At 38.3% G+C, this 22,067-nt stretch overlaps 1 protein-coding gene across 2 annotated transcripts in view; it reads right to left on the bottom strand.

Annotated features, from left to right (window-relative positions):
* Window positions 1-3,338: 3,338 nt before the first annotated feature.
* fstl4 (follistatin-like 4) overlaps window positions 3,339-22,067 on the bottom strand; it is a 197,046-nt gene continuing 178,317 nt past the window's right edge. For both annotated transcript variants that reach the window (XM_072661272.1, XM_072661273.1), the window contains exons 10-16: window positions 20,067-20,201; window positions 18,401-18,427; window positions 16,873-16,991; window positions 15,943-16,092; window positions 12,627-12,734; window positions 7,490-7,599; window positions 3,339-7,325 (exon numbers count right to left, since the gene is read on the bottom strand). In XM_072661272.1, coding sequence (XP_072517373.1) covers window positions 6,626-7,325; window positions 7,490-7,599; window positions 12,627-12,734; window positions 15,943-16,092; window positions 16,873-16,991; window positions 18,401-18,427; window positions 20,067-20,201 — 1,349 coding nt within the window. In that variant the 3' untranslated portion in view covers window positions 3,339-6,625. The remainder of the gene's footprint in view (window positions 7,326-7,489; window positions 7,600-12,626; window positions 12,735-15,942; window positions 16,093-16,872; window positions 16,992-18,400; window positions 18,428-20,066; window positions 20,202-22,067) is intronic.

Below are 22,067 nucleotides of genomic sequence, written 5' to 3'. Positions count from 1 at the left end.
ATTATACTATTATATGTGGGTTGTGTGACAAATTGCCAGTTCACTGAATCATATAATAAATTGAATCAAATCAAATCAAATCAAATCACATGTATTGTCACATCACATTAACACAGGTGAGGGGAAAATGTGGGTGCATAGTCCCCTATGGTAGTAAAAAAAACAAAACAAAAAAACAGCACAAATATATGCAAATAGAAATACAGAATATATCCACATTAACTACAATATGCATACACTATACATACTCACAATGCATGTACAGGTTTACTACATAATCTCTCTGTTTACTATTTACATCTAGACATTGGGTCGTGAATTCAAGTGTAGTGTGAGTGGGGGGAAGTCTATTATGGGTGCAGTGTGACTGAGCTGTTTGTTGGTCATAGTTACAGTAAGAAAGTGCATGCAGGGTGCAGAAGGTAAATTAAAAAAAATATATAGAGCTTCAATTAAATAGAGCTTAAAGGAAATATGTGTGTTTCATTCTGAGGTAACACAACAGGATGTAAAATAGACCCTATTGAAGCATTTTTCACTTTAATCAAAGTCACCTACATTAAATCAAAGTATACCTACATTATTAATACCTACATAATATTTATACAAACTACACAGAAAAATAGGCAACTTTTAGCATTCCTATATTGGTGAGATCATATTGTGTGGGGTATCTATATATATATATATATATATATATATATATATATATATATATATATATAGCTATCCTAGCGGGACCCACCATCCCTCAAGATCAGTGGAAGACTAGCATTTAGACTTTTCTCTGTTCTAGAGATGATGTGGTAGAACAACCTTCCTCTGGGCATCAGGACATCTAAAGTACTTGCTGCCTTCACATCTTGACAGAAGACCATTTTATTCAAAAGTAATTAAATCAGCACTAATGCTATACTTATTATATATATAGCTAGTGATGAAACCGGGCATTGATAAATTCATGTGAAATTTGACTGTCTGTCTTGTCAACAGGCTCTATACAGTTTAGGAGACTTGAAGAAAAGCAGTTTCAACTCAATCAAAAGTAGTGGGGCATTACAAGGTACTTCTGTAAAGTGGTGGGTCAAACGCCTGCTCCCCCGGCCCATGTTTTAGCGCCTTATGTTACTGACATACACACTAACTTACATACATTCCCTTGAGTGTCTCCCCCACCACATGGCCCGGTCCAGTATTTGCTGTATATTGTTCCACAGATGGAGCAGAAGTGAATTCAGGGCCAGTCAGGGCAAGTTGACCTTAAAAGTATTTGGCTGCAGTCTCTATCGATTGTAATTGCACTTAATGACTAGTTACTATTATTAATTATAATAATGATTTTGAACTATATTTAGAATTATATTTCACATCATTATATTGTATTCATTACAAGGCTCTAAGCTCTATAATGTTACATGTCTCTAATTTTCACAGGTGTCAAACTTTTTCAGAGTACTGTTTGTACATATATATTGCATATATGTAGGCTCATGAATATGGCACATATGCATACATACATTTTTGATCGATTGGTTCAACTGGTAAACGACATTAGGACACACCTCCAATTATGCCTCCAATGCAGCTATTTTCAGCTCTTGCTTGTTTTGGTGCCTTGTTTCATTACGTTTTCTCTTCAGCATATGAAAAGCATGCTCAATCGAATTTAAATTGGCCATTGACCAGCAAGACATTTATTTCTGTTCTGACAAACACCTGTTTTTCAAACTTGCTCTTGCCATCACTCTGATAAAGGTTATTCTTGGTCTCATCTGTCCATAAGACCCTTTTCCAGAATTCTGCAGGTTTGTTTGAGTACTATAAATAAGTACATTTAGTAAAAAGTAGATTTTTTTTAGATTAGATTTGTTTTGCATGTTCTTCTCTAGCCTGCGCAGTCATGTGTGTGTCGCTATTACACTCTGTGCAGATAAGTGAGCAAGTGTAACTACAATCTGACCATACAAACTCGGAACCTGAAAACAAAAAAAACACTTAAGTGTTAAAACTGTAGGAGTGTAGGAAGCACATCTGACCCTTCAATATAAACAAAACTTGTGTGAGTGAAGTTTCTGCTATCCATACCTCAATACTGACCCCTCTATCAAAGTCACTTGGATCTTTTCCTCTTGCTGTGACCTGATCCAAAATCCTTAAACATTTTGATCTGAAATCCTATGCTGAGACACATTGGTTGTAAGACTAATATAATTTCCTTGAAAGTTTTCAGCCAGCAAGGTCTCAGTATTTGTTTATCCTGGTAAAGCCTGCTGACAAATTATCCCAGGTGGCTCCTAAAGAAGCTGCCTGTAAATGCAAGGAGCATATAAAACTTTATCAAGTATTGTACTCTAAATAATCTGAAATAAAAGATAGCTATGATTTGATTAACACTGACATTTTGCTCTTTTTTACATTCACTCAAGGATTTTTGACAACCTGCCTTCTCAGGAATGTGGTGGCAGTCAGCGATAGCTTTCTGCCATGTCCAGGTAGCTTAGCCAGTGTTCCTTTAACTTTAAACTAGCAAACTCTGCTTCCAGCTGTATCTCCAGAACCCTTCACTGCTTGAATCATTTTAAGTGCAACTGTGTGTACTAAAATTCTCATTATTTGACTCTACCATAGCCTGCCATTGCAAAAAAGACGTCAGTATCTTCTTCAGTTCAGCCATGTAACTCCTCAACTGTTTCATCTTCACTGGCTTCCTGTAGCAGATTTAAAACCTTGTCGCTGGCATCAAAGCCAAGAATGAGCTTGGCTCGACCCACCATCCCTCAAGATCAGTGGAAGACAAGCATTTAGACTTTTCTCTGTTCTGGAGATGATGTGGTAGAACAACCTTCCTCTGGGCATCAGGACATCTAAAGTACTTGCTGCCTTCACATCTTGACAGAAGACCATTTTATTCAAAAGTAATTAAATCAGCACTAATGCTATACTTATTAAAGGCTTGTGAAAGCTTGTAATTGCAAAGACATTCTGGCAAAGAAATGGACAAAGTTATTCAGTATTATGCATCTATCAAGTGCTGCATCAGTGCTGACTTTTGTATTTGATATCTAAGCCTTGTGTGTGTGTGTGTGTGTGTGTGTGTGTGTGTGTATCTCTGGACTCTAGTATATTCAAACTAGCTTGAGTAGTTTTTGAAGTAGACAGCCAAACACTTCTGTAAGTGGCTCTGGATGAACGCTTCTGCTAAATGCCATAAATGTAAAAAATAATTCTGTCTGGGCAAGAATTTTTTGTCTGTTCTTGTAACAGCAGCAATTTTTATGGGGCCTTGTGAAACGGTCCTCCTGAATCATGTCTGAAAAGTAATTTAATTGACACAGCTGCACTTTTTGTACTCAGTTTTTATTAGTCCGTTTTTTTACAAACCATTTTTGTCATAAAGCAGAACACACAAAACTCAAATCTGTACATTTTTTTTCTTCAGTGTCCTAACAAGAACAATAGAATTACAACAATGAATCTAATGTCTAGCACACTGACATGGTTTTCAGGTTCTGGTTTCGGGTTTCTTTAATGCTCTTTAACAGGGACATGTGGATTTTACATTTAAGGGATGCAAACTCAAAGCAATGTGCAGGTGATTAATGTAGAAAGGCCAGACGTAAGAACTTAATGTTACCTGACTCAGTTTAGTAAAGTAAATTTGGTGTTTGTGATCCTCCACAGCATGTGAGTTTAATATGCCACCCTCAAGGATGGCTTGAACTGACATACAGCATGTGCATGTACATGCCCTAGAACATTCATTTCACGCTAATCCATCTTAGTTGCTAACAGACCTATACCCTATACTGTACATTTGACTGGGCTTCGAATGCAATTCAGCAACTTGTTCAGCACGCTGACTACGGGCTATGTGGTTAGAACTTTCAAAATTGGTTGCATTACATCAGTTTGCATCAGTGCAACAGTGGCCTAAGTTGCTAAAAAGTGCATTAAATCACAATGATTGAAGGTGCAAGAAAAGCTCTCAAAGAAACAGCGGTGATGGGAGCTGTCTGGGGCTTTTTTGCCAATTGTCGGAAGGTTTGTTGATGAATTTGGCAAAACATTCTCCTGTGGAGGAAATATTTTGATAAAAAGCTGGTTAAAACTTTATTAAAGGGCAGCTCTCATAAAACTACACAACATGTACATAAACCTTTTATGACAGCTGACACAAATGTATAGATACACTCACCCAGCAATTCATTAGGAAGGCCTATACACTTTCTCTATTATGCAGTGTGGCAGCACTGCAATACATAAAGTCATGTAGATATGGCAGAGCAGCTCCAGATAATGTTCACTCCAGAATTGGGTGAAAATGTGATCTCACTGATTTTGAGTGTGGCATGACTTTTCGTGTCAAGGCTGGCTTGAGTATTTCCAGAACTGCTGATCTCTTTGGATGTTCAGGACAACAAGCTCGAGTTACTCAGAACGTTGAAATAATGGGGAAAAAAATGGTCAGAACTGGAACTAGCAGAAAAGCTACAGGAACTTACGCCAACCACTCTGTACAACTGTGGTGAGCAGAGGAGAATCTCAAAATGCAAAGCATGTCCAACCTCGAGGAGAATGAGCTAAAATGACAGAAGACCACGTCAGGTTCCACTACTGTCAGCCAAGAACAAAAAGCTGAGGCTGCAGTGAGCACAAGCTCATTAAGACTGGAAAAAAAAAACGGCCAAATCTATGAACCCAACTGGCTTTCTGGTCTAATGGGCTATGTTTTTTTTTCTTGGCACACTTTGGACCTGCTAATACCAATCAATTATTGCTTGAATGCCACAGACCATTTAAGTACTGTTCCTGACCATGTGCATTCCTTCATAACCACAGTTTAGCATCTTTTATCAGCTAATTCCAGCATGATAATACACCATGTAACAAAGCAAACCTCAAACTGGTTTCATGAACATGAAGATTGAGAATATGTATCTATAATCTGAATTTAATAGAACATCTTTAGGATGTTTGCAAAATGGGAGATTCAGAGTTCCTAAAAAATCTAATTCCAAAAAGGAATTATGTGATACAATCAATGTCAACATGGACCAGATTCTCACCTTAATGTGTGACATTTAGTGGTATCCATGCCATGAAGAATTAAGAGCAAAAGGAAGCCCCACCCTGGATTGGTACATTCATCTTAATTTCTTAGTGAGTGTATACAGGTATTCATATAGGCGTCAAGTAGGCCTCAGTAGTTATAATGCTTGCTGATGTTAAATGACATCAGTGTTGACAAATACAGCTTATGACACGGAAATACACCTCTGTAACAGTTTATGTAGGTAAATCTCATAAAAGGTTTATGTAAGTGTCATGCAGCTTCATGAAAGTGTTAAAAGAATTACCAAAAGTTGGTTAACTTTCATGCAGTCCAGCCGATTTGTTAGATAGCTGTTGATAGTTCTTTTAACAGTAGGCCCTTTAATGCAAATTTGATGGTATATACTGAGTTGTACCTACCAATACAATAGTCCTAAACCACCATGTGATTAAGTCTTGTTTTGTATGTTTTGTGACATTTGTAATAACATATCAGCACTGTCAGACAGAAACCTTGTATCTCCAAAATGCCTGTTTTACAGTGGAAGAAAAAAAACCTTCCTAACTTTCAATGGAATTCAATGTAAAACATTACAAGGTTTATGCATGACTGCTACAATATATAAAAGGGTACCTAGCACCAAAGCCTAAACTGAACTTACTCTAAGCCACATTCAAATGTTGGAGCAGCGCAAACGGAACGTTAGGGACGAAGTAAGGTTCAGGCAGAACATTAGTGATGACATCAGTGTTATATTTAATAGAAATGATACACAACTATTTGCACAAGACTGGTTTTGAGGAGAAAAGGTTACAGGTCTTGTGTAGCTAGTAAGTAGGGTTTTTTCCACAACTTCACTTGATCTAGGTCGAGACGTTCTTGCATCTATTTTTGCTTCCGTCAAATAGTGAATGAACGACTGTTCAAGAACAGAACTATGTGGAATGAATGGAGACTGGCATGTTTAACAAACCATTCATTGGAATCTAATAAGGAAATATTTGGACAAGGCAGACAGACACAATCGTGTTCACTAGCAAGAGACAGAGAAACGTATTTCCAAAAAAGAGACAGTTTTCATTTGACAGACATATTCCTTATAGTGACTATATGCAGCATTGGTGAAGGACAGACATCCTGGGGAAGAAAAACATTCAACAAAAAAGCTGAATTCTAAAGAAATTAATATTAGCTTTGTGCATAGTTCATTTTTCAAAAGTTTTGTCATCTATCCTTTCTTCTTTTGCTTAACTTACTATATCTGTAGTGTTACAAGGAAGTGCAAAAAATGTACATCTCTTGGTAGGCTGGGTGAGTGCTCATAGATCACTGTTGCACTGAAGGGCATCATCACCCAAGTCCTCTTAACGTAATAGGTTTCCCTTAACAGATGTCAATTACTCTATTTTCTTTTTTCTTTTGTGTGTGTGTACGTTTATTACAGTAACCCGTGTGTGTTCTTATCGCTCAGTCCCAGGGTTGAGTCCGCTTGTGTCCGTTCAAAAGTTTTCCATGGCATTGGCCCTGACTGGCCAACGCTGTTGGGCATGGAACCGGCCAGCGGTTCATGGCTCATACTTCCCCAACCCAGACCACTGTGTTACCTCTCTTGATGTCTGACACCTCACAGTGAAGGCTGCTCTGTCTGCCGTCCAGAACGAACAGCGACTCTGCTGACGGTGTGACCAAGTACTGCCCGAACAGGCCACTGGATACCACCACCCTGTTGACCCTTCCCCAAGGCCATTGGTGAGCCCCAAGCGGCTCTTTGAGGCTCCTGATGACTTTGCCCGTCCCCGTGGACAGGTCAGAGAAGATAAGGTCAGAACCCTGAGCAGAGGAGGCGATTGCCATGTACTGGTTTGATTCTGTGAAGGATGATTGGAAAACCAAGTCTGATACAGGAGCCGGGACGTCCAGTTTGGGGCCTAACTGAAGCTCGCCCTGGAACGAGATGGTCTGAACTTGAAGTTTGCCACTCTGATTGTCTGGTGTGACCACATACCGGCCGTCCGGCGACACAAAAGGACGCCCAACGACCCCTCGGTTCAGCCCAATGACTGCATCGGTAACGCTGTCGACTAGAAGCTGTGAGATAGCAGAATTGTTCTTCCCTTGGCACTGAATGAAGTAGTAGCCGCTCAGGTGAGTGTAGGCCATACTCGCTGGCACACAGCTATAGTTCTTCAAGCTGATGGTCTTGACACGATGGAGGGTCTCCAGGTCAATTTTATGCACCGCAGCCTCCGCTTTCAAGAAGACAAAGCCAAACCTGAGGCGACAACGGTCAAGAGAAAGGTTAATAGTAATTTTTTCTATATTACCTAAGCAGTTTCCTTTTTAATTCCAATTATAATTTGCCCATTTCCTCTTTTAGGAATTAGAGCGCTGATGAGTTTTGAGAGGTTATGCCAGTTTATAACAGACATCTCATACCTTACGTGGGTAATAATGAGGTTGGTGGGTGGAATGTAGAAGTCCTCCACTCGTTGGAACGGGGTGCGGACAGTGTGATGTAACTCCCCTACGCTTGCCTGTGCTATTACCTGAAACAGTGATTTAATTAACAGAGAGAGAGGGAAAAAAAGCAATATTTCAAACCCTGAGACACAACATTATCTTATATACTGCAAACAGGTTTAAAAAAATACGGATGGAATGGAACAGGATGTAGGAACAGCAGAATCCACCCTATAGAACATAAAAGAGATTCAAGGATAAATATAGATACAGAGTGCTTTCAAGGTTTATCTTATCTTATCTCCATGGCGATGGAGTATGTCTGCAATCTCTGGTGTGGGGCCACCCTGCAGCTTTCATGACAAATGCGTAAACATACCCTGAACGGTGTTTGGACAGTGCCAGAGACTGCTGTGCTATTAATGGGCCCAGTGCTTACCAAATATCACACTTCATTTGAATCCAGTGTTGGTTTTCTGTAACAACCAAGGAAGAACAGCAGAAAGCCACTGAAAACTGCTATTTAAAAAAAAGGTCCACAATTAAAGCCCATTCAGCATCAGTGTGTTGACGGTTACCAAGCATTGTTTGTCATTATTTGGGATGGTTTTCCCTAAATGAATAAATTGCAATATATCAATTTCAGAAGGTTTATCCTGCTTTTGTTGTCTTTTTGTGTTTAAATTACTGGGTCTTTAATGTCCCAGGAAGGCTAGATCATGCATTGTTGTGAGGATCTGACTGCATTAAGCAATAAGTGTTACTGAATAGAGCATCACTATTCCAGAGGGCTTTGTTATATGTGCTTTTGTGATTTGTGTATCTTTTACCTTTTTAATTTGATGTTTTGCAAATAAAGATGGTGCTGTTGCAATGGGAATAGGTGGGTTTTATAGTTACCCCTCATGCAATAGTGATGTTTTCTGATTATTTAAAGATGCCCTAGCACCCTGTAACTAATCGGAACACACAGATTCTAGGGCATCTTTAAACGTGCTGTGGTGCTACGTTACGGTCATAAGTTGTGGATCCCTTATATGCATAATTCTTATTCTAGAGGTACTATAAAGGTTTGTGAATTTAACAGAAATCTGACTGAATGTTTTCAGAAATCACTTCATGAACTTTAGAAGGGTTTTTGATGACTGATGTGCATGTAAAACGTTTCTGATGACCAATTTTATTCATTAAATAGTTTTTGTGAATAGTAATTCTGAGGAAATTGGTATTTTTTTTTACTTAAACAGGTGCAACTTGCTTTTGGTCTTGCATTATTTTGATCTCATATTACTATAGCATAATCATTTTTGAATCAACTGCAAACAACACATATGTTTCAAGATTCACCTTGATTAACTTCAGAAGCATTTTTTTTCACTTTTAAAATTAAAAATATATAGAATTATATGAACTTCTCATTGTACCACATTATCCTCGATTTATAAAAATATATATGGTTTAGAGAAGACACCAAGACCAGACATTTTGCATACTGTTTGTTGTTCCAATCAAAGTCTTTGACAGTAGTGTTGTGAAAACTATATTGCAAAATCATGTTTATAAAAACATCTTTCAGTCTTGTACACAACAGATGTCAGTAATGCAGTGTTTAGAAGGTGACTGGTAGAGTTGATTATTAATGCAAACTAAGCAATTCTCGTCCTCATTCTGTGAAAAGTATGCTCTCTGTGATGACTATGGGACCTGGGCCAAGCTCATAAAACGCTGCTCTATCTCCCTTAACACTGACACTGGGCTCATTTGTTTAATCTAATGAATTGACAATCAAATTCGAATGTTTGACTAAGGATATTGAGTCATTTATAAAAAATGTTGGGTTTGATATTGCACCACTCGAGCGAGAGGATTGCCTCTAGCCTCCGCAAATTGCCGATGCCCAGGTCAATTACCCGTGTTCTGAACGATCATGATATTATCAAGTCATTTATTTGTGGTGAGGATCCATATGCCCCACAGCCCATTATGCAGCTTTCCTGCAAAATATGCTCTTTAGCATTTTAGAGTGATTCATGCCTGCTATGGTAATTATTTATTACCATTGAGTGCTGAGGCACGGTCTGTGTGGGCAGCCCGAGCATGCAAAAAAGCGGATAAGGGCCTTTTCTCCACACGTTGAGTAAAATTATGAATTAAACCAGCTGAAGGGGTGATAAAAGAATTTGTTCTTGCACCCGTCTTCAAATGAGACCATGCAGCTCTCGCTCGAATGAAAAGAAAGGGAAGACAACACCAGGACAATACCGTAATGAGTATTACGGTATGACTGAAATAGATTCCCTTGTTAATAAGGTGGAGAAGACAGTGGGCCTCACAGCGTTTTAATGGGATTCTTCCTTGGTGAAAGACAGAGAATAATAGGTGCTAAGTCCCGCAGTGCTCCTCTGCCTATTCCGGACTTCCCACAATCCAGGCGAGTCATAAACAATATGACAGAAACGGCTGTCCCAAAAGCAAGACAACTGAGAGGCTGCCCTACAGCTAAATCCCCCAAAAAACACATTCCCGAATTCATATCAACTGTTGGTAAATACCCAAAAGGGATAACATCACTGTCTGAGACAAATGGCCCACTGTCTAATTCAGGAATCTAAACAAAAAAAAAATTGAACTGGTGGCCAAACAGCTTACCGTACACATGAAATCAAGCATATTGTCGCTGTCATTGCAAAAGGAAAAAAAAAACAAAACATTCTGCTGAAAAATTCAGCTCAAGACCAGCTTCTGCTGGTGATTGGAAAGCTGGTCGCTGGCCATACAGCTAAAAATATATTCAACATTCTTGAAAATGAAGGTCCTAAGAATGGTTCTTTGGGCAATGCCAAGGAACTACCACTAGTTTTGGTTCCATAAAGATGGGTGAGTGAGTTCTCTAAACCTATATTCAAAAGATTCATCATACTCACAAATCTCCATTACAAACAATTTTGGTTCCATAAAGAAACATTCTTTATGGAACCAAAATTGCTTTTTCTATGGCAAAAAACAAACAAAAAAACACAGCATGACCAGCTTGATCAGTTTGGTCAAGTTGATCATATTGGTGGACCAGCATGGCTAGGCTGGTAAACCAGAGTTGCCATGTGCGTCAGTATGTGTGCACCTTGATGAATAGAAAAGCAGCTCATGTTCTGAAAATGTATTACTACTGCCTCGCACATCCCAATTCACCACTCTGGAACTTTAAATAGAGCCAGCTGATTTTTTATGTTGTGGATGTGTTAATCAGCAGACAGGCCAATCACAGATGTGCTGTAGTTTATTCTCTGTTTTTATGTTAAATTTGAAGCATTATAATGACGATAGCACAGAACTGTGTAAAGGCAACTGTGAAAATTTGAATTTAAAAAAGGTCCCGTATCTGGGCAGTATGAATTTATTTGCTCAGTAAACTGTCAATATTGGATTAAACCCAAGTTATACAAATTGAATGTCTACTGATTTTATGTATCTACATTTATTTTATCTCCAAAGCTCTGCTCTGTGTATATATCATCCAAAACATGGTTTAGTAAATCAGTGCCTAATGATGTTAAACCAGGTGGAATTGAACACATCCATGCGCTGACTCTGGGCAACTAGAAGATATCTGGAATTAAGTTTTGTGTTTTAAATAGCTCGCAACTCAACAACTTTCTTTAAAATATTTTTTTTCCTTCTGCTGTACGGTTGGCATTTAGTGTGCTTCATACACTATATGGACAAAAATATTGGGACAAACCTCTTAAATCACTGAACGGTTCTGTCCCATTACCACAGATGTAAAACATGTCAAGCACCCGGCCATGCAGTATGCTGAGTCATTCTAAATAGCTCACAGGATTTCAGAGGGGTACTTTAATAGGATACTACCTTTGCAATAAGTTTGTGAAATGTTCCCCCATCAACAGCAACGTAGCCTTATAGTGACAGACCACATAAAGAGTGCGGATACTCATAGTGCATAAAAGTCGCCAACGCTCTGTTCCTAACAGCAGCAAAACCACTGCATTGGGAGCTTCAGGGCATGGGTTTCCATGGCAGAGCAGCTGCTTGCAAGCCTTACATTACCAAGCACAATGCCAAGCATTGGATGTAGTGGTGTAAAGCCCACCACCACAACCTCTGGAGCAGTGGAAACATGTTCTGTGAAGTAACCAATCACACTTTAACGTCTAATGAATGAGGAGAAGGTTACCTGCCTGACTGCACTGTGCCAGGTTGGATCATTTCAGTTACAGCATGACTCATGTCCCAGTGCACAAAGCAAGGTCTATAAAGGCATGGTTGAGTGAGTTTGGTGTGGAAGAACTTGACTGGCCTGCCCAGAGCCCTGACCTCAACCCCATCAAACACCACTGGGATGAACTAGAACGGAGATTGCGATCCCGGCCTTCTCATTCAACATCAGTGACTTCCCTTATAAACGCTCTTCTTGATAAATGTGCAAACCTTACCACGGGCACTCTCCAAAATATTTAAGAAAGTAGAAGCTGTTAGAGCTGCAAAAGGCTTGGTGCACCTGCATATCAATGCCTATGGGATGGTTTAAAGGCTATTGTTGGTGTAAAGTGCAGGTGTCCCAATACTTAGAACAGCACACACATATAACCTAATTCCTTAATTTGCTGTAGTAATTGTCTCATTTGGGTCATGCTATAACCTAGGTTCATGTACTGAGTTTGTAGATCTTGTAATTCTGGACAATTTCTATTGGTCCATTGATCAAACTCTGGATAGGATGTCTGTAAAATAAAACATGATTCTGATTTAATCCTGCAACAGATCTAGCCTAAACCAGCGCGCACACACACACACACACACACACACACACACACACACACACACACACACACACACACACACACACAGTGTGATGTTTCTAGCTGTGTATTTTCTTTCTGTGGAGCTGTAGTGTGTTTGAGAAGTTTTGGCATGATAGTTTTAGCCCACTTTTAGATGCTCTCTTATTGGATCAGCCAATTCTCAACATTCCAATATTGGAAAGTGTCAAGTGTAACTACAAATGATTAAAAGCTTTCAGCATGTAACACAAAGCAGTACAGAATATATTTAACATTAAGTTAACAAAGATGTTTGATTTTCCTTCCCTCACCTGTAAAGTAGGCTGGGTTTTCTGTGCATCTCCCCAGCTCAGCACCCACACCTGGTCATGAGACTTGTCGTAGAAGAGCTTCACTGGTATGGGGTCCGTTTCCACAGCCTGTGATGGTAAAAGAAAGAGAGAAAGCTGATTAGGATGATGTGGGGCAGCCCATAAATACTATATATATTGTCAAAATGGTCACATTACAGAAGATTAAAAAACCATTCATATTCAAAGTAAGGGAATGTAAACAAATTATTTAAAAACAATTATGGACAGTTTCTGGTGGACTGCTAATTGTAAAATTTTGACATGGCGTAAAGGCCAGCTGGCAGTTTCAAATTCAAAACGTAAACGACAAACACAAGATTTTGTTCTGAGAAGAATGATACACCTAAATAAAATGCCTTTTCATGTTTTCATTGACAGCCTTCTAAAAATCTATAGAACATGTTAATATTATTTATGGGATATTTGCATTCAATTGAAAAAAAGCAATTTATTAGGAACAATAATACTAATACTGATTCCCATGAAGCCCATCAGCCTTAAGTTATGTTGGGCATGTCGCCGTTGGCTTGCTCACTGGGGGTCTTTGATCCTTCATGTCTTACATTATTTCTTCATTTTGTCTCTGTCTTTTATTAATTACTAATTATGTAAAACTGCATTGTGACGACAACAGTTGTAAAAAGTGCTATACAAATAAATCTGACTTGACTTGACATTCTGAAATGCTAAAAGCTCTTGAAACTGCTGGCCCATATCTGCATGATAGTGTGCACTGCAGCCTTCTTAATAAAGTGCTTGGTAAGTGTAAAACCAAATGGTACATGAAGCCTTTGATATGAACATACAATGTAAGGTTGCATAAGGCTGCAGTTTTGATGGATTCCAAGCCACAACTGAAAATAAGAAAGCCACTGTTGTGGTATTGACAGTCCAAACATAGTTTAGTGTGCTAAACTGTTGAAAACCACTCTCAGATCTCCCCCCACCCCCTGACCTTTCCTGAGTGGTACAGCTGCACTCTAATGAGAAAACCACAAGCAGGAGCTGTGTTGTGGTCCCAGAACGGTGGCCACAACAAGTGGATTAACCAATTCTGCAATCAAGGCCAGCCTGCTGTCCATTCTTTGCTGATGCGGAACAGAGAAGCGTGTTGGTTAATGGGGGGGCCGTGGCCCTTTTATTCTTCTGGCTACGTGCCACTCATAGTAAAGAGAGGGAGGGGAAATGAAGCTGAGGGCTATGACCTTTTGGCTAGTGCTCAAAACTGATTCGAGTGGGCTTTAAACCAGCAAGACTGACTGACGCAATCTGAAAACGTACTTTTCTGCTCCTGTGTTCCACATTCCCAGTTCAGGTTTTTTTACATTAGCATTGGTGTTCCTATAAAAAAAATCTAACTACCTAATACATCTGCACTAGAATTTGAAATATTCTAAAAATATTCTGCAATAAGTCCCTAAGAATGTCCCCAACATCGCTTTCTGACTAATTCACCAGTTTTTATCATCACATACAAGAACATCATGCTTGTTCTACGCTACACAGTTTTCAGAAAAGAGGTTAAACTGCAGCATAAACTAGGGTATTATGTTGTGGCCAGGGGCTTCAAATAGGCCCAAGTTGTAGGATCGGGGCAGTGTGTATGTAAGGGGGGGGGGGGCGCGTTAACTACTTCTGAACTATGAACATAAATACAAAATATTCACTGGATTACCAACACTAATAAACAATTTATATTTAATTCATATTTAATTTCATTAATAATTCATTAATAACAATTAATATAAATATTATTTAGTCTATATAACCAAATCTGTTTTTGATTAATACTTGTAAAATGTCTTATTAATTGAAGTAAACAAGCATTATCAACACAACTGAAAGACTGCACTGATTTATAGGTTTACACACTGACCAGTGGTCCTGTTATTCTACTAATACACAGAGAAGACGACTAAACATACTGGAATTGAGGTTGGAGTGAAATCATTTGTCAGATGATTGTCCAAACGTGATTGCAGTGCAAGTATCATTTGCTAGCCGGTTGGAGTATCCAGTCTAAAATTCAGCGTTGGAGCCGAGGGGCCTGTTCAGACCCAGAGGCATGCATTAACCTGCAACCCTACATGTGTGTGCACGCATGCACGCACGCACAGTATCTCTCTTCTCCTTGTTGGAAAACCTTTCCGTCCTCCTCTTAAATCGGTCACATTCTCTCTCTCTCTCTCTCTCTCTCTCTCTCTCTCTCTCTCTCTCTCTGTCTTAGTGCATCACTGCAGTCTTTCACTCCTGCCCTCCACCTCCATCCATCTCATACTGCCTCTGATGCTGTGTCTCTCGACACTGCAATTTCTCAGACTTCCTAACAGCATTGCTCTCCTTTGGAATCGCCTTACACACCTGAATAAAAATGTACATCTAACCTGACAACAATAAAGAATCACAAAAATATGCATGCATACATATATGTTACATGGATGGTATTTTTTATATTTTATTTGCACCTATATTTATATTACATTACATGTATGGTATTTTTTCACATTTTATTTCGGCATTATATTTTAATGCTAGCTGATTATATTAAGAAAGCATCTATTTCTACTTTTGTTTCTAATTCATTTTTTCTAAATTTGTGATGCACAACATAACAAAACTGATGTTCAGAACATCCAAAGTTATAATCACTAAGCCAAAGAAATACTGATTCTCATTTAAGGAAGGATCATCACTATAAACAAGTCATGATCTTTGCTAAGCACATTATCCTTTTCTAAAACAATGATATAAATGCCTATAAATGATCTCTCGCTGTCTGTATACACAGTACTATATATTACACTGTGTCAAAATTCCTCAAAAAAGGTAAAAAAAATTAAGGTTTTTTCCTTCTCCTGTAAAGTCAGAAAAACTATCTGAAATGGCAAGTTGAGACCCAACAATGGAATTTGGAATTTCTAGCTCCATGCTTCATAGTTGGTATTAGGTTCTTATTTTAATAATTTGTGCATTTTCATTTTGTCATTGTTGGAGACTGCTTTACTCATATTGTGGTGTATTATGCTGCTCATGGGTTGAACTTGCTAGGACTGTCTGACCTGGTAACGTTGGCAGTTTTATATTATTTTGTGAGCAGTGGAATGACTGGTTTCGAATTGCTCAGAGATCTTGTTAAATCCCTTCCGCATCTGCATCTAAAACCTTCTTTCTAAAGGCCCAGAGAGCTCTTGGATGAAACCACTCACTTCAACAATCAAGAACAAACCAAACTAGAGAAGTGATCTGGTCACAGATAAAGAGCATGAGAACCCACCTGCACCACTTTCTGTGCCTGAGTATCAATGACCAGCAATCGTTTCTGAAGAGGCTGGGAGACATAGATGTATCGGTCCCTCACACTGACTGCAGAGGCCCACACACAGTGTTGAGGTGTAATACCCTCAGTTTTGGGACACATTTCTTCCTAAAAAAATAGAACATTATTTTCTTTTTATTATTATTAAAAATGATAATCAAGAAACAATTACCAGTCAACCTCTTACAGTAGAAAACAGAGCCTGATTTATATATATGGAAAAAAAGACATCCCACATTAATATGCATTCGGTCCCTCCCTTTGTAGCTATAATATCTGTTCTGGAAAGCCTTTCTGCAAGATGTTGGAGTGTGCCTGTGGGACATTTTGTGATTAAGGTCACGGCTCTGTGCGGGCCAGTCAAGTTCTTCCATCCCAAACTCTCCCAACCACTGGGTCGCATTTATACTGGAACAGAAAAGGGTCTTCCCCAAACTCAAAGTTCCTTAAAGTTAGAAGCATACAGTTACCCAAAAAGCCTTGGAATGCTGAAGCTTTAATATTCCCCCTTACTGGACCTAAGGGGTCCCCTGAAAACAACCCCATAGCATCATTACTCCTTTACCAAACTTTACAGTTGGCACAAGGCAGTCAGACATGTTCTCCTGGCATTTTGCCAAATCCAGGCCTGACCGTCAGACTGCCGGATACAGAAGTAGAACATTTCCAATCCAGCGTCAAGGGGCTGAATTAAGAGTCTGAATTCAGAGAGCTCTTCAGAACAATCCATTCTTTCACTAATGTGCATGGCTAGGTGTATCATTTTATACACCTCTAGCAACCTGTAGGGACTGAATAAAACACCTGAATTTAATGAGGAAGAGATCTGTCCCAATACTTATTATATACAGACCTGTATATCCTAAGTAAGAATATATAAGTACTTACATAGCTGGCCACAATCCTCTCATTCCGCTTGATATGTCGACGGATCTCACAGTCACCGGGTTGCAGTATTGTGATCCCTTCATCCGAGAAGACATAGAACATATTTCCCACACTTAGCCCTGGAATGAAAAACATGCAAGCACACATCCTCATCAATAATGACATATCAACAAACCATCTAATGTTAAGAGCTCCTGCGCAAGGAGATCTCTGCTACAAAACAGACACTTTAGGCCACTCAGTGAGGGAAACGGTATAAAACTGCAGTTGTCACACAGCTAGGCAGCCCATTAAAATCTCTTGTGGATAATGGATCTGAAATTGGCTCGAAAAAGTGCAGTTGCAGGTCTGTCACCTGACGGCAAACAACAGCTGCTAATTAGCAGATGCATGCTAGTGGAGTAATGCTTACTCTGACAGCAGAGTTGTCATGTTGTCAAAAAAAAGACAAGGTGTAAAAGATGAGCTCTCGGATAAGCTGTGCATGCTATCTGCGGTGCTGAAGCTGACAGCTACATTGCGACAGTCAAAAATCTATGTTGATCACAATTCACTCTTTGCTTCAAATGAATTGAAGAATGAAAGTTGTGTCAGGAAACGGAACTGGTTGTCCAAAGCTGTTGATAGCTTCTAGTCACTTACATTAGAACAGTGGGTAACCTTTTTACACCATCATTTATTTATTTTTATTTATTTCAAAATAGTGCCTTACACATTTTTTAAATTAATGCACTATGGCCTGTTATACAAAAAAATACTAATGACAAGACACTTTGTTACCTACCCGATATGCAAATTATTTAGTGCTGTTTAGTCTGTAAGTAGTAATGAACAAGAGCAGCACATGGAATGCCCACAACACACAAGTTGCTAACCATTTTTTAAAACCAAAATCTGATTGATTTAACTCATGTATGGAACCAAACACAAACAATAATAAAGGTTCTGTTTTTGAAAAAAAGTATGATAAACAGATACTAATTTTGCAATGAATTTGGAACTAACTCATTATATACTCTAATGGCTAATAAATACTCCAAGGCTTGTTGATGATCCACCTCACAACTTACAAGACTTATAAGATCTGCTGCTAATGCTTTGGTGACAGATACAACAGGATCTGTTGTGGCAAGGTGGACCTACTTGATATTAGTCAGGTGGTGTTAATATTATGGCATAGAATACCGTATAGAATACAGATTTTATCATTCAAATAGGAAACTAATGAGTGAAATGTTATTTAAAACATACTTTAATTGTAAATTAGTAAACCTGAAAGTCAAATGTATATGTACATAGCTCATAGGCCATTCTGCCAAATCTCCCAGAACCTGTGACAACCTGGCAAATAAACTAAGTGAATAAAGATGTAAGCACAAACAAAATCAGCAACCCCCCCCACCGACTATTTAACCCCTTAAATAGACATGGATACAGCTGGATATTTGGTAAGCAATGAACCGCATATCATATGGTTACTGGATAATATACATGTATAATACAAGTATATATAAAGTGATAACACTACCTTCTTCCCGCCACAGAATGTTCGCCACTGCAGTGTCCAAGTATCCAGAAATGGTGAAATAGAGAAAGGAAAATATGATTAATGCATTTTAAATTAGTCATATACCTTTTAAAAAAGTCCTATTTAGAGTACTTGTGCAAAAGCCCCAATTTTTCCATTCTTTCTCCACATTTAAAAGAGCCTTTTACCATTAGTGAGTTTTATTAGAATTGGAATTTGTTTTGTAATGCTTCCAAGTTTTCTTAGAACAGACGTTGAAATGGTTATCCAGACAACTACATTTAGACTACTGTATATTTTTACTGTAATGTATTTATACTTTTAAATATTATTTTTCTAGATAGCGAGCCAATCAGAAAATTTTAGAAGACCGTTATAGAACTTTGTCAGCTGCTATTAACGTTTAATGGACTGTCTTAATTGATTCCATTCTCCTACATCATATCAACTGCTGTTCCAGGCTGTTTTTATCCTTACCTACTATTTTATCCACTTAATATATGAGGAAATCAATAGTGTAAAAAAACAAAACAAAAACAGACATCTTTTGTTGTTGTTGCATTACTCAAGTCAAGACATCACAGAAATTAGTTCATAAATGTCTTCATAGCAAAACACTGAGAGTGGCATAAAAGACATCTCAGTGATTAGAAAGGCAACATGCCTAAGGGAATATGGAAATTGAACCTTCATGCTTTCAATGACCAGCTCAGCTTATAAATAGTACAGCAGACCATATTTCATGTGGGCTGGGCCTATCAATGATTGTCAAAAGTTGTAAATCTAAATATGCAAAGCAGTTTCTGCGTCTACTTTTAGTAAACTTCATCCTTTTTTCCCAATTAGCTTTCTAAGGTTGAGTGGTCTTATAAACTATCCACCTTGTCACATGTCGTACGCTTCTCCTTTTGCCAGGAAGACATTAAGCGTTTTGTCCCAGAAGCATTTGGCACATTTCAAGGAACCTTCAGTTTCTTTTATGTATGTACCTTTAACTGGACCAATCAAATGAGGGTTTAAAAAATGCACTACATATTGTTCTTGCCTCTGAATGCAGATTTCAAAGTCTTGCTGACAACAATTAGAGCTGCACGTCTTGTATAATCTAACTCTTTAATCCTTAGCCTACTAGTGTTCACTATATGTCTAGCTTGTCTATACACTGTAGAGAAGTACTGCCAATAGAATAGGACTCTTTGGAGCAGATAAGCATGAACCTACTGGCACCATGCCGAATACCAGGCGTAAGCTAGAGGGGTACAAAGCCCCCCATCACTGTGGAGCAGTGGAATAGTGTTCTCTGGAGTGATGGTGCTCCATCCAAAACTATGAATGCAATCATAGATAAAGATAAACTTCTTGATATCGGAGGAACCAATGAATAAGCACATGCGCCAATACTTTTGTCCATAAATTGTGATATATATAGCACAAAACAGTACTGTATTCCATAAGAACAAACACAAACAGGGTGAACATTGATCCTTATATCCAAGATATGTTACATATTTAAATGTGTTCTGCATATACTAACTTCTCTGAAATTGTCTATTTACATATAAACCCTATGTATGTGTTCAATATATGTAATCCATATATATAAGATGTGTATATGGGAAATACTTGGCTCAAGCATACTGTAAAAATCTTAGGACTTAGGACTTACATGTCTTTCGTGCGGAGTCTTCTACGAAGAGGGATGAGATATCTTCGTCCACTCCCACTTCATTTTTGGCAATGCAAGTGTAGGCCCCGGTGTCTTCATAGCGCACACTGCCAATGTGCAACTCACTGCCGTTAGCTAAAGAATAAAATTTAGTGAATTGTTATAAAAAGAATTATTAAAACTACGGCAGGGAGAAGGGAAAAAAAAACCTAAAAAGATTCAAGCTCGTCTTTTCCCCCCAGGCGGTGCTGTGGTACGGGTGATATCCTGGGACATGTGTTTTGTGCGTTGGACCTTTGTGATCTATGGCTGCATCCTCAGATCTATTGCTCACCACTGATGCCGCCTTGATCACAACATAGCAATCTTTAAAACACTTCCTGCCTGAGGAACGCCTGTGTGTCTGATATTGCTTTCATGTGCCATGTCAAAGATCATGAGCGTCGGGTAGTACTCTTTCACTTGTGCTGTCTCGCTCATCCCCTTCCTCCACTGCTTATTCACCTTATCCTTCCCGTTTTGCTCACTTTTTCTTTCTATTTTTGAAGATTATTCTCAATATTCTCAATCCATGCAGAAGACTGGTATCACTTTATTTAAAAGCTTTATTTAAAGGTTTATTAAGGACTTATTCTCTGCTCAGTAAAGTCTGTGAACACATTTCCAAATGACTTCACTATGCAATTTGTGCATGCTTTATTCATTATGATCTTTATTAATGACACAGAAATTAGTACACAGAAAGTACTAGAGACCCAAACTGAGTACAAATGCTCTATTAGAAAAGTGACTTGAGTAGAAGCTGAAGTGTTCTTTTGGCCATACTTAAGGGGAAGTACTAACGACTTAAGTAATACATTTTTAAATAAACTACTTGCAATACTTAAGTACTGAAAGTAAAAGTACAAGGACAGGACACAAAGGACAGGAATGTACATCTTGTTTGACAGATACAATTAACTCTCTAAACAAACTTGCCCAAAAGAAAGGCTAAACAGAATTGACACATACAAGTATTGGAAGGTGGTGAAGATGGTGTTTCTTCCATCTTCCAGAGTAGAGATACAGCATTTTAGTACTTAAGTACAGTATTGAAGTAGTTCTATTTCATTACTATTCATCTGTTAGTACATAATTGGAGGTCTGTCAAAACCACTAATAAATACATTATTAGATGTAATAATGCACAGTAAACACTTTTACCACCCTGTTATGCAAATCATGTAGTTGTGTTTAGTTCTAATTAGTCATGAATATGACCTATAGCACCTGAAATGTTCATTACACAACAAACTGGGTGGGTGTTAGGTTTAACTTAAACTGAATGCTAAGCTTGTACATACATACAAGTTTTTGTTTGTGTAACCAAAGTACCATGAATAGATACTGAATTTCTCTCAAACACATTTAATGCTTTTTAGTCCCTAATTAATGAGTAATTATGAGTACGGTTTAAAAACTACTTGCCTCTCAACCCAAGTGTGTTTTAGTGTGTTCTACATCAACCTAAGTGGAAGCTAATTACGCACAATGACAATTAAGATATGTAGTGTCCTGTAATTATTTTTACAGCAAGACTGTCCAATTTTTTTTCCCCTATAAAATGAAGACATTTGGGTTTGCGTTAAAAAAATTAGTAAAATTTCTTGATATTTTCATGGTGATTTTGATGGCAAAAGTAAAAGCAATAGAATTGGAACATCCTAAATGTAATATATATAATATGTTATATTTAATTGTATATTTCATACTTGCAATAACTGCATTAAGCTGACCAAACTATTGCTGTTTTAGTTGATGTTTTTAGGGAGTTTTTAGCATTATGTTAATTCGCAGAGAGAATAAAGATCAGCGAGCCTGTTACAGAAGCAGCCATGACATTACCTTCACAGCGCTTGACCAATAAGCTCCAATGTTTTGAATCATGAGCAGATTCTTTCTGTCTCATCACTTTGGCCTTTCCATCACTTTGGTAATAGTTAATCGTCATCTCATCAGTCA

This window comes from Salminus brasiliensis, chromosome 18 (assembly GCF_030463535.1).
Source record: "Salminus brasiliensis chromosome 18, fSalBra1.hap2, whole genome shotgun sequence".
Taxonomy (NCBI): domain Eukaryota; kingdom Metazoa; phylum Chordata; class Actinopteri; order Characiformes; family Bryconidae; genus Salminus; species Salminus brasiliensis.
The sequence above is the reverse complement of the archived record's forward strand: the minus strand, read 5'-3'. Positions and strand labels throughout refer to the sequence as shown.